This window comes from Paralichthys olivaceus, chromosome 2 (genome assembly GCF_024713975.1).
Source record: "Paralichthys olivaceus isolate ysfri-2021 chromosome 2, ASM2471397v2, whole genome shotgun sequence".
In the NCBI taxonomy this organism is placed as follows: Eukaryota; Metazoa; Chordata; class Actinopteri; order Pleuronectiformes; family Paralichthyidae; genus Paralichthys; species Paralichthys olivaceus.
The window spans coordinates 11,859,292-11,872,584 of NC_091094.1; the positions used below are offsets into that span (position 1 = coordinate 11,859,292).

General features: G+C 43.0%; 1 protein-coding gene across 5 annotated transcripts in view; it reads left to right on the forward strand.

Moving 5' to 3' along the window:
- Window positions 1-10,613, forward strand: part of cacna2d2a (calcium channel, voltage-dependent, alpha 2/delta subunit 2a) — a 140,026-nt gene extending 129,413 nt beyond the window's left edge. For 2 of the 5 annotated variants that reach the window (XM_069535948.1, XM_069535959.1), the window contains 18 exons: window positions 349-425; window positions 1,547-1,561; window positions 3,424-3,484; window positions 4,468-4,565; window positions 4,940-5,030; window positions 5,217-5,279; window positions 5,422-5,525; window positions 5,626-5,724; window positions 6,215-6,306; window positions 6,390-6,437; window positions 6,522-6,593; window positions 6,684-6,836; window positions 6,988-7,040; window positions 7,803-7,858; window positions 8,167-8,290; window positions 8,574-8,683; window positions 8,961-9,043; window positions 9,795-10,613. In XM_069535948.1, the coding sequence (XP_069392049.1) occupies window positions 349-425; window positions 1,547-1,561; window positions 3,424-3,484; window positions 4,468-4,565; window positions 4,940-5,030; window positions 5,217-5,279; window positions 5,422-5,525; window positions 5,626-5,724; window positions 6,215-6,306; window positions 6,390-6,437; window positions 6,522-6,593; window positions 6,684-6,836; window positions 6,988-7,040; window positions 7,803-7,858; window positions 8,167-8,290; window positions 8,574-8,683; window positions 8,961-9,043; window positions 9,795-9,917 (1,522 nt within the window). In that variant the 3' untranslated portion in view covers window positions 9,918-10,613. Of the gene's footprint in view, window positions 1-348; window positions 426-1,546; window positions 1,562-3,398; window positions 3,485-4,467; window positions 4,566-4,939; window positions 5,031-5,216; window positions 5,280-5,421; window positions 5,526-5,625; window positions 5,725-6,214; window positions 6,307-6,389; window positions 6,438-6,521; window positions 6,594-6,683; window positions 6,837-6,987; window positions 7,041-7,802; window positions 7,859-8,166; window positions 8,291-8,573; window positions 8,684-8,960; window positions 9,044-9,794 lie in introns of all 5 variants that reach the window. The other 3 variants (XM_020101567.2, XM_020101568.2, XM_069535971.1) reach the window with 2 other exon arrangements.
- Window positions 10,614-13,293: the final 2,680 nt, after the last annotated feature.

Consider the following 13,293-nt stretch of genomic DNA (forward strand, 5'->3'; position numbering starts at 1 on the left):
GTAACATAATGCATATGTGGATCATGATGATATGTTACAAAGCAAATCTGACGCGGAGGATCTCCGGCTGCGTTCTCGCAATCGACGAGTGGCCTGGCCGGACAAAGTCTGCAGAAAGCCCAGAGATTCAGTGCATGTCTGAAAGCAGCTGTACAGTCTATGCTCCAGATGCAGCTGCTTCACTCAGAAACACACAGCAGCCGTCTCGTCTTCTGCAGGGGGGGTCAGAGGATCTTAAAGATGTGCATCTTCATATTCTGACTGTGTGATCCGGGCCCCTGGTGACTTAAGTTTCCATGTTCATTGAAAATCTGTCTCTGATTTCCCGCGTCTGCCTCATCACCTCAGTCTAGGTTTGGTACTGCCCACGTACAGTGAGAACCACATCAAGGCCAACCTGAGTGACCAGATCCTCCAGGTGCAGTGTAAGTACCCGGGAATACCCAGCATCCTTCGCTCCCCGTCTCTCTTTTTATTTGCCGTTTTTCTCTTCTCTCTCTCCTCTCTCTCTCTTCCTCTCTCTCTCTCGAATCTGACCTCGCGTTCTTACTCAGTCCTTTGTCCTGGGTCTACAACATCATCATAGGCAGTGTCTGAACGGAGTCGCCTGCCCAGCTCCCCCCTCTCCCTCTCTCTCTCTACGATCTCTGATAGGCAGGGTGCCCCCTTCCCCCCAGACTTCCTCTCTACTGCCCCCTGTCCCCCTCCTGTCTTCATGCTGTGCTGTAAAAATGGTGATGTTTTTTCTTCACACTGGCTGAAGAAAAAAGAACTGAACAGACAGAAAGGTGAAAGCTGTGGTTTTACTGTGTAACTCAGGTGAAAATAATGGTGACCTCTGTGCTATTATTTTTTTTGCCAAATGCTCTCGCCTCTTCTCCACCAAAGTAATGATTCTGAAGCGTCTGTGTTCAAAGTATTTGATGTTCTGGAAACCTGTGAAAACACGCATGCTTTTCACTCCTTATGATGAGTTCTATGATTTTTGGGAGTTTCCCTTCTGTTGTGTGTGATTTTAATTTCTGAATTTATTTCTGTTGGATTGTGTGCGATGTTCCTCAGCTTTGGAATCATTCAGTAGATAAACTCCCACACGGCCCGGGACAAGGGCTCGACAGATGTGGGAGTTTGGGTTTTTTGTGGGTCTGAACGGGGACACGTGTTGTCTCTCATTCTTTCTTTGTCCAGACCCCGTTACTCCCCTCTTTTCTTACTTAATTTGATTTATTTTGAGTTCCACCATGGTTTTCTCTCACAGTTACTGGTTTTTGTCTTCACTATTTTCCTTTCCTGGATTTCCCAGTCTTTTGTTTGTTTTTCCTTTCTTCCATTGATCTTCAGTTTTCTCGTTTGCTCTTGCAAATTAGATGTTTGCTCTTCATTTCTTTTTTCTCTCTTGTCTTGTTTGACTTAAATTTCTTTCTTTCAAGAAAAACAATATTTTTATTCAAACAGTAATTGAATAAAATATTGTCTGTGATCCCCCCTTCCCACCCGATCCCCTGTTTCTTTTCTTGCTCACTCCTTCTCTGATGGATCCACACAGTGCCATACATCATGGGCAAGTATACTCCATATTGGTCCACGTTCCCTACGTTTACTTCCTACTACCCACCGCTGCCTCCTCCTTCCCTCACCTCTCGTCCTGAACCTCCTTCCTGCTGCCCTCCCCTCCCACCCCACCTGTCCCAGCCTTGCTTGCCTCTGTTCCTGCCCGTCTTGCCTTCAGGACCCTCCTCTTTCCTCCCTTTTCCCTCTTTTTTTCTCCCCCTATTCTTCCTTCTTTAATTCCTCCTCCTCTTCCTCTTCACCCTCTTGCTGCAGCTCAGATCCCACATCTCTCACAATGGCTCCTCCAGTCTCCCCAACCTCACCCTCCTCCCCCACGTTACCTGCTGCTCCAGAACAAAACCAAAAAAAACGCCAACAACGACAGATATTCATGTTCTATGTTAAAACGTGTCTTTTGTCCATCCCTCCTGATCCTTTCCTTTCTGTGGACAGCTCCAAATGGGTCGTGTCTGCCTTCTCTTTCCCTCTTTCTTTCACTCGTTCTTTCACCATATTTCTCTCTTTTTCTCACCTCCTTTTTCTCTCTTGCTATCCTCTTTCACTCTTGCCTGTCCCTCTCTTTTTCTTACAGTGTCAATAGGTCATAAATGTATTTGCTAATTCTCGGACTACAGCTCAGGTATTGACAGACAAACTTTTCTTGATAGTGCAAATAGCCAGATCCGTTTTGATCACATTAAGTTCTATATACAGTAATAATTTAATTGTTTGCTGTCACATTTTCTTAGGAAGGAAGTCAGATACACACTCAAATATTATATTTTCACACTTAAGCTTTAATAATAAATCAGCGTATCATGCTTTACGGTAACATAAATCAGGATTTCTTGTAGTCATGAACAATATATTTAATAGTCTCTGTAAATTGTCTAAAAACACACTCACTTTGTGATGATTGTTATGAAGTCTCTCGTCTTTAAGAGGAGGTGTCGCAGACTGACCCTACAGGGCTGAGCTGTGTCCTGCCCAACCAGGTCCCTCCATGTCGTCAGGTGTCAGGGAGCCGCCCGGCGCAGCATCCGGCTCCTGTGTCGTCCCTCTGTACTCCCCATCTCTCCATCAGCTTGTCTCCCTCCCTCCTCACCCCTCAGACCACCAGGGGCACGGTCCAACACTTCCCAATAACCCTGACCCTGGAACGTGCACTGCATTGTGGGCGGAGAACTACCTGGGCACTGAAAGCTTTAAAAGTCAATTTTCTCTCTGCTTACTGGTGGGGAGATAATGAAAAAGAATAACATGCTGGATTCATCGCAGACTCACCTTTTGAGGTTTCAATGGCGGTTGATATTTTGTGTGTTTTGTCTATGATATATGACATGAAGTTGCCCTTCCACATGCCCTTCACAATGCAATGCACTTCCTCTGATTATGCGTCTCTCTGAGCCCTCTACCCCTGCCAGTCTGAGGGGTGACCACCTCCATCAGGACCTTCACCCACCTCCCCCTGCAACTGTTGGCCATGTTGATGCCTGCCTGATCTGAGAGCACTCATAGTGGACAAACTGTCTGAGAACTTGCTTCCTGACACACCAGCTCTGGTAAAGTCAGTTCTCAGACATCCAAAATATGTTAGCTGGAAACCAAACAAATCAGAAACTGTTGACAAAGTGAAAAAAAAAAGAAAAAGAAAAGATGTGAGTGCTTGTGAGAAAAAAATCCATTGAGAGTCAGGTTCTATTTTTAGGCACCATATTGGCTAACGCTAGTGTTCCCATGATACCTCAGTGTTGCTATGGTAAACTCCCTTCTGCGTCCCCGCACCTCTGAAGAACAGCTGCTGTTTACCCACAACTCCCCACTGCTCTGCCCACTGCTTCTCCCAGATAATCTTCCCCCTTTCTGTTGCAGATTTTGAATCACTGCTGCCAAACAGTTTTGAGTCTGAAGGACATGTATTCATTGCTCCCAGGTAGCCCTGTGTGTGTGACCGCTCGCTGTCATTGATGGTCGTCACTTTCTGGTCTTGTCCTCACAATCGACCCTTTGTTTCATTCCGTTTCCACTCCTCATTCAGCATCTTGTATCTATCATCTGTTTTCTTGACTTATGTTTGTTGTGATGTTTAGTTGCTCTGCGTGTAAGTTGTTATATTCATTATTCGTTTATTCATTTTTGAGGGATGTGTTGATTATAGTGACAAAAAATATGAAATTCATCATAGACTTCTGATTTGATTTTAAATTTCCCCACTCTATCCCCTAAGTTATCCCTCATTACAGAGTACTAAAGAATACCCTGCTTTGCATGTTGCCTCTGTTGCTGCGTGTTTGTATGACACACATACATTTAGGGATTATCATGGACAACAAAATGTGTAATGAAATCCTCCTTGCACGTGATGTTATCACAGGGTTTCCGCAGGGTCTAAAACTTAATAATTGGAATTTCAGATCTTAAAAAGTCTTAAATAATAAGAAATATGATATATTAGGTCTTAAATATGATTAGGTAGTTCTCAAATATTTATTTAATGATACTACTGTTCCACTTTCAAATTAGTTTTTTGGCTACTTCACCTTATCTTCAATTATGGGGAAGTGTTAAGTGATTCTGGGACTAATATTCATATCTGTCGCACATGCATTCATTCATTCATTATAGTCTTAAAATCTTTAAATGTTGAATCCTGCAGAAACCATGTATCAAACCCTCGTCTCCTCCAGCATTAACCTGAAGTCTGAAACACACTGATAAAATCACTCGTTCATTGTGCTGCCTGTGCTTTCACTCCACAGCCCAGTCTAAAGTTTTTCAGGTGTTTTAGTCTAAAACATGCATGTTGTAAATGTGCAAAGAATGTGTGGTTTCATGCCTCCCCACTGTTGTTTCTCTTTATTCTAAATGAGGCAGTGTGGAAATGATGATGATGTATGATTGTCTATTGTCTGTCAGGGAGTACTGCAATGATCTGGAACTGTCCAACAACAACACTGAGTTCCTGCTCAACTTCATTGCTCTCATGGAGAAGGTGACACCGGACTCTAAACAATGTGAGTTCATCTCTCTTCACACACATTAAGTCCATTTTTTACATTATTGAATTAGTAAGTTCTGGATCAACTTCACTAGTTGAGGTTTGCAATAATCTTTTTTTTTTTAATTCTTACCAAATCTGTATATATATAAGTATATAAATCTGCAGCCGAAAAATAGTCCCTAATAAATTCCCCATCTGAGTGTTTGAGCAACACTCACTGAAGAGTACATGTTGGAGGAAATAATTTAAAAGGAAAAAGAAACCAAATATTGTGACTCTTATTTCTTAAGAAGGAATGAATGGACTTTGGTGCCAACGACAGGATGTGGAAGTGGAAAATATCTAAATATGTAATTCTGTAGTTTCTAATGTTCTGTTTATATGCAGGTGACAATTTGCTCCTTCATAACCTGATTCTGGACACTGGCATCATCAGGCAGCTGGTAGACAAGGTTTGGAAGAACAAAGACTTGAACACGTGAGTTTCAGATTGTGCTTGGGGACATTTGTCGTCTTCTTTTTGTAACTTCTGTCCAGCACCGAGTGTTTATCAAGGTTGGATGTGTGTGCTTTTATCTACCGTCTGAGGTTTTCAGATTTGGATTGTGGATGAGCTTCAGATTTGAATCCTGTCTCTGTCTCTTCTCTCCACTCTTGAATCTAGCTATGGATTTCTAGCCGTGTTTGCTGCGACCGATGGAGGAGTAACAAGAGTGTTTCCCAACAAGTAAGAGCATCGAGGCTGTGACTGCAGATGCTCTGTGGTTCTGATGCGTCTCTCACTCTCACAGACTTTTGTTCAACAAACATGTAGGGCTGCAGGAAGCTTGTAAATTACACATTAAAGCGTCTGTGCTCTTAAATCTCAGGGCTTCAGAATCCTGGGAGGAAGACCCCGAGCCGTTTAATGCCAGCTATTACCGCCGCAGTCTTGACAACAAGGGCTACATCTTCCGAGCGCCCTATCGAACAGGTGAATGATGCTCTTATTCTCAGGTTATATATCTCACACAGAGGCTCTTTGTTTTGAAACACCCCCCTCCTCCCTCTCTGTTTCTGCTTCGCTTCTTCAGCCAGGGACGAGCTGCTGAACCCAGAAAACGACACCATAGGGGTCCTGGTCAGCACAGCTGTGGAGATCGCGATAGGAGGAAAAACCATCAAACCTGCAGGTGAGCTCAGCTCTGAAGGAAAAGACAAAATCCTCTCATTCTGACAGATGTTTTTCTCTTTCTTCATTTTGTGTGACATGTTCATACTCTTTATTTATTGTGCCCGTGTGTGTATTCATCTTTTTATGCCTCTGCACCAGCAACAGCCAGTAGCTTTATATATCCAGGTTGTCTGTCCATCACATTGTTCCCATGTGAACTCGATATTTCAAGAACGTCTTGTCAAAATTTCTACACATTTGCTACAAACCTTCAGTCCAGGATGGACTGATTGGATTGTGGTGCTTTGATCTTTGGTCAAAGATCACTGGAACCTTACATGTTTTTGGTCTTGTTTACGTGTCATCTCAGGAACAGCTTGAGGGAATTACTGAGTTCACTGGAGTTCACTGTGACCTTACTACACCCCTTTTAGCAAAGTGATCATGTTATTGTAAGATTACATTTTTTTGTATTTCACTGAATCTCTTTTCTCTTTTCTTTCTATCAGTGGTCGGAGTGAAACTAGACCTTGAAGCTTGGACGGATAAGTTCAAGATTCTTGCCAGTAACCACACAGACAACCGTCAAGGCTCAAACACGGTAATATTTTGAAATTGGCGTAAAAAGTGCCAACTGCGTAATTGAAATTATTGAAGGAATGACTTGTTTTTTCTCTTTGGCAGTGTGGACCAAACAGGGGCTGTGAAATGGACTGTGAAGCCAACAGTGAGGTAAGTATTTCAGAAGATGTTTTGAGTGTGCTTCCTGTTTCCACGTGCTTCCAGTTATCAGTCTGATTTTGCCTGTGTGTGCAGGATCTCCTGTGTTACTTAATAGACGACGGTGGATTCCTGATCATGTCCAATCAGAAGGACGACTGGAACAAGGTGAAGCTATTAAATTCATTTTCACACCGACCACAGCTTTACCCTGATCTTTACACAGGACATGACCAGCGTTTTTTTGTCCTCCTACAGGTGGGAATGTTCTTCAGTGATGTGGACCCCTACTTGATGTACGCTCTCTACAACAATTCCTTCTACAACCGCAAGCAGTCATTTGACTACCAGTCTGTGTGTGAACGGATGCCCAACAGTGAAGCTGGAGCTGCACCCAGAGGAGTGTTTGTGGTGAGAACAGAAACTCAGCACGAGATGCAATAAATGAAGGAGGCAGAAGAAAAGATGATGCACTGAGTTAATGGATGGACATGTATAGAGACTATTGAAATATGCATGTACTGCTCTGACATTTATGTTCACATTTCCCCTGTTTCTGCAGCCAACAATTGCAGATTTTGTAAATCTGGCTTGGTGGACGTCAGCAGCTGCATGGTAAGATTTGTTGAGCTGTGATAAAAACAGTAACATAGAGTCCACATGTGTTTTATCTGTTGGTAAAAGACTTAATTGAAACATGCATATTTTAACAGCTGTATGCTACAAACCCTGTATGGAAATGATCATCGCTATCATTGAGAATAGCCTGTTGCTAGTGTTGTAAAGTCTTGCTCACGCTTAGTGCTGCTGTTTTACTTGTAGGACTTCCCGGCATTAAATATTGACAAATTACACTACAAGACCAAAAATGTGGGTGAATCTAATAAACTAGTATCAGATCGTTACATAGATTTACGGTCTCACCGATTCCCAACCCGTCTTTTCTGCAGTATTGGAGGCATTGCTCATATCAGAACATCTCTAATTATATTTTTCAATCCATCTTACGAGAAATATATTATTCATGGCCTCTGTACAGATACAGCTGCCTCACTCTAAACTCCCATCTGCATTAATCCCATGTTTTACCTGCAAGACTCCTGTTTAAATTACCTGTGTTCATTATCTTTGATATGAGAACATCAGATTTTTTACATAGAGAAATACATAGCTTGCATCCTGGTCATAGTTGAGTTATAAAATCCTAGGGCTCCACGGTATCTCTCCTGCTGCTCAGCTAGAGGAGGTTGTGTCAGTGAACCGGAGCTGAAAGTGTTGGTGAAGCAAACAGAAATAAGTTGTGCTTCCCTTCTTAGTGTGGAAAGTTCATAGCTTCTTTTACTAGGCCAACATTTATAAAATCTTATGTCTCCACAGGTCCATATTCCAGCAGTTTATATACGGACTGGCTTATCACAGTTGGTTTGCCACAGGTAGGTACATACTGGGTATTGGATCAGTGAATGTTAGTTCAGTATTTTTTTATTGTATTGTTTATTGTCAGTTACACTTTCCTATCATTATACTTTGCAGTCATTATAGCCTTGGATGTGCTAAAATTGCTTTTTGATTGTGTGAAGTCATTAGATTTAATTCAATTTGGCATTAGTGCACACATTCCAAATGTACACTATGTAAGGGAATGGTGAATGAAGCTACATCGTTTCCAGCATCAGATCTTATCAATCAGTTGAAGTGACATGTGTTGCTTGCGTGTCTCTGTGCTCTGGTGACGCTGCAGATGAGGTGGACGCAGACGGAATCGATTCCAAAGAGCGGAGTTGTGTAATGATACAGACGCAGTACTACTTAAGTAATCTGAGCAGCTCCTACAACATCCTGCAGGACTGTGGCAACTGCTCCAGGTCTGCACACACACACACACACACACACACACACACACACACACACAAAACAAAGAATCGTGTCAGAAAGATATATCTTTCTATTGGAGCTGATGATGAACACGTATCAGCTTTAATGGAACACTCGCATCATTGGCTAAATGAGCCTTATAAGACTGTCTCATGAATCTCACTGATCCATTAGTAAATGAGTGTGTGATGTGAGTGAACAGAGAGGACTGTTGAGTCTCTCTCTCTCTCTCTCTCTCTCACTCTCTCTCTTTCTCTCTCCCTCTCTCCGCAGGCTGATTCATGCCAAGAGGATAAACAACACCAACTTACTGTTTGTGGTGGCAGAGAAGATGCCATGCAACACCTGTGAGATAGAGAAGCTGTCCCAGGAGGAGGAGGAGTGTATCCTTTTTTTCATATTGTACACCAGCTGGCAGACAAGAAGAAGACGATCACTAGATTCTATCTCCTTATTACCATACCTGCGTAACCACAGATGCTTCACAGTCATTTCAAGGTTTTTTTTATCACAGTGATGTGAATTATGACCAGTCATTTACATCTGTAGGCCTGCGTGAGGAATCGGTGTGTGGGCGAGTGATGAAACACTGCGGAAAAGAAAAAACGGGGAAAGAAATTCGAGGGATTTTAAATGTTCCTTAATTGAGTCACTTTCCAGTTAAAGAGGAAAATCCATGTGAAGAAATGACTGTGGCGCGTTATCGAAAAGGGCCGTCCACCTGCTTCGACTACAACATGGCTGTAAGATTTTCACGCACTATATCAGGAAACACAAACTTAGCTAGTGAGGAAAAACAATATCATGAATAGGAAGAAAAAATATTTAACCCAGTTCATCACTTTGAAAACCAGACTCACTCTTATTCTCATTCCTAAATTTGAGTTACATTGTGATATACTCAATAGATGATTAATAGATGATTGATAGGGGGATGGGGGGGTTGCCCTCCCCCTTAAACGAAAATTACCCAAAAACCCATCCTCCATAAACAACCTGTTTATTCTGCCATCTACTATGAGTGAGAGCGCTGTGTGAGCAGGTGAGAGAATCTTTAGTGCCTGTGAACATCCCATAGTTGGTGCTGCTAACAAAATAGTGGGATCCGCAGTTTATTTTTAAAAGTTAAAACCAAATGCCGTCAAAAAGAGCAGGAGCACAGCGCTCTTTGCCTCGGTCTCCCTCACTCTTCCACACAAACACACTGACCGTCTGTCAGTCACATTGACCATCAGTGGGAAAAATCGTATCCCCAGTGGTCGTTAAAATAACCACAGAGATGTTAAGGTTCTCTGAAGACAGGCAGGATTTAACAGAAACTTTGTAAATACTGCTTTTGCTGCACATTTCGAACATGCAGACAAAAACAGAATGAATGACACATGTTCAATAAATAGTTGTTGCATACATTAGTCAGAAGCTTGACTGATTAATATATGGCTGTTTTCTATAGTATTAAAAATATGACAGCTGGGTATTTTTTTTCGTCCGCAGGAGAACACGTCAGACTGTGGGCGAGGTCACTCTTTCCGTCCGTCTCTCTACACTTTACTGCTTATTCAGCTGCTTCTTCTTTATCCAGCTGTCAGCCCCCACTTCCACTCGCTACTACATTAATTCCGTTCTCCTCCAGTTCTCCTCCTTTTAGCCCTCCTCCTCTCCCGCCCCCTCAAACCCTGTTCCCCCTACCTCCTCACCTCCCCACCCTCCTACGCCCCCACCCCCTGTTATAGTCATAGGTAATAATGGGACTTCCCATCACAGCAAGTCGGAAGCCCACGAGTGCCACGCTGCCCAGCTTGCTTCAATTTGTGTCGCTTAGTGACAACTGCCGGGCCGTTGGGGCCCTCAGCCAGTTAACCTTCATTCGCAGGAAAAGCGGGTGGTGCCGCACCACCTGGGTCATCAGAGACAATGTCCGAAAAGAAAACAAAGCCCCGCCCCTGCGACCACCTCCACCACATCCACCATCCGGAGAAGGGAGGGGTTAAACGGACAAGTCGGATCCCTGCCTCACACAGACTGGAGAGTTGAGGTCACCTTTGCCTCTGTCGGTCAGACAGATGGCGGGACCGCTGCTCTGTCGCTCACCTCTCGTGTGGGGCTGCGGACCATTCGACAACTAACATCCACCGCAAAAGATTTAACAAATAAGAACTTTCAAGTATTCAAAATGTCAAGTATAAAGCGCTGAAGTGATAAGTATTCCAAACATACAGTATATTTAGGTTTTGATTTAACAAAGGAATTCATTAGGTGTTAACAAAAAAAAAAGATGTGAATTAATTTATGCACTATATCTATTTGCCAAAATGAGATAGACTTTCATGTGGTCTTTATTTTTGTAGCCAAATACTAGAAGAAATGGCTTCTGATTTTGATGGAGGATAAACCACAAGAGGAGGAGTCGGTCAGAAACTGAACGCTGATTCATTTTGTGCAGCTCCTTAATTACAGATTAATGCTTTTGAAAAACATCCACTGGGGATTAGTGTAATTACATGATGGTAATTGCATTTCTTGAAGTGTTTTTTCCTGATATTTACGTTCTAAGGCTCATGTTTATCAGACTGTAAAAATACGAATCAGTGTTCAGTTGCTGCAGATTTGTTCGGGGAGCTCTGTCGATGTCGTGGAGTTTTCTCCTTTATGATCAAACGACCATTCTGACCTCTGGTTTGGACTGATATTATAAAAAAAAAGCTCACCTCTGCCAATCCTCATGAGGCTTCTCCAGTAACCCAACACTCCTCATCTCGATTTGTGAGTGTGCTTTACACAACAAACGCAAGCTCTTATCCTCATGACTCTCATAATAGGTCATGGTGGTTCTTTTTCTTATTGTTTGGGGGGGGTTGTATTACCTTTGACTGATGCTGTTCAAACTTCAAAATCATTCGCTGCTGGGGGACAGGGGGCTTATCAATTTCCAACAAAAGTGCAGAGGAGGCCACTAAATATGGTGATAGCGTGCAGTAAGTAGTACTCTGGTTGTAATCCGTCGCAAGTTTCGTCATTTGATCATCACGATGTGTGCAAAGTCATTTAGACTCCCATGTTTAGGAGCCGCTCTGTTTCATAGTGCCTTGATGCACTTTGTTTTGGAATGCATTGGCTGTATATGAGTAGAGCTACTGTATAGTACCTTTATTGAGCAGCCATCTTTGAGGCTGCAGGAACCTGAAAAGACTGAATCCGCTGAGTATACAGCTGAACCACGGACCAGCTCCAGCTTAATGTATCTGCTCTCTCGGCTGTGGTCGCTGTGCCCCCTCAGAGACCACCTGACTGCCACCATATGGAGTTACTATACCGTTCCTTTACAAAGCCATGTATAGAGCTACGATACACTATCAGTATACAGCGATTTAACTGGCCATAGAGCATTTTTAGGGCCACCTGACTGCTATAGTTCTGCCTGAATCGTATGTGTTAGTGTGTGCGTGTATGTGTGTTAGTTTGCGTTTCAAACCCTCAAAGGGAATGTCTTTTAAATGGAGTGCGTCTGAGGGATGACAGTTGTGGTAGCATAGCCGTTTTTTTTTCCTGTTCCTATATTGCAATGGACAAAATCTAGTGTTGTTGTTGAGAAAAAAAGGGATTTTACAGAAATGAAAAAGAAAAAAGAAAAAAAAAAGAATCCATCTTCAAACATCCGTCTGCTTAAATATCGATCCAAGGGAGCAGAGGTTTCCGGAAGAATGTGTAGTTCATCAGTGTTTTCTGTTTCAGATGCAACATATATAACAAAGCCTCTCTAAATGCCTTAGTGTTAACACAGTACGGAGCTCTGATGCGTCCCCCTCCCCTGTCACTGCACATTCTCTCTCACGCACACACAAAATAGATCCTCCAAAATATTCGCCTCCTCCGGGTTTTCTTGGTGTTCTGCAGTAAGTATAGTGAGCTCTAGTTTTGTATTTTCAACGTCTTGGAATGATCCGCTATTGATTGATGCCTGTGCGAGTAAATGCTTGAAAGCCGGTGGGAGTTTTAAAAAAAAATTCTAAAGCGTCTGAACTTCGATGTTCTCACACACACACACACACACACACACACACACACACCCACCTCAAACCTCACTGCATTGCTCGGGTGGGATGATTCACACAATGATTTGAACCTTAACTTGCACACTCTGTACAGTAGTTGGTACCTTTAGATGTGACAAACATGTCGGCACAGTAACTGCAGCGCGGCTCTGAATAAACCGGACTAAGAAAATAAAAGACTGTTAGAAAAAGAAACATTTCACATTTGTGTTTTCCAATTAGGCTCGTTTCAGTGCAGGTTCAGGCCGGGTCACCTGATGCCGGATGCAGTTTTACTTTCCTGGCATTTGTTTGTCTCTGTCCTGTGCCATTAATTCTGTCTGTATTAGCCCTATTTCCACTCTCTGTAAATGAACGCTACACGTGCCTGTGGAAATGTACCCCCTGCGACTTCCTCTCTTTTCCTGGCTCTGTACGCAGTCTCACACGCACGTATACGTAAATATGTGGCCCTATACAGTTTGTGCACCTGCACTGAGACATTATGCACACAAACATAGTAAAACATGTGATGACACTTATTCATGCCCAGCTGGGAGATGTCGAGCACCAGGCAGAAGTAAGAAAAAAAAAAAAAAACAAGGGCGTCACTATCCCAGGTGGGTGTTTTCTTTGTGAGCGGGGCGGGATGTCAGAGCAGAGGCAAGCTAAGGGAGTGGGTCTCCACAGAGCAGCATGGGCCTGTCAAACAGAAGGTCATGGAGGAATCATGTAGTGACGTCTGTGTGCATCCTGACAGAAGACGTCTCCTTTTAAAGGGACCACACGAATGATTTCTGTGGTTTGACAAATTTACTTTTGCCACAAAATGGAAAAAAAAGAAAAATAGTAAATTGGTCCAGCTTGGGGATGAGAGGGGAGGGGTCATCGTTAAGGCCGAAGCCCTGAAATACTTCAGGGTTTCTGTGACGTCTCCTCCCGAACCCGGCTGCATCTGTGTT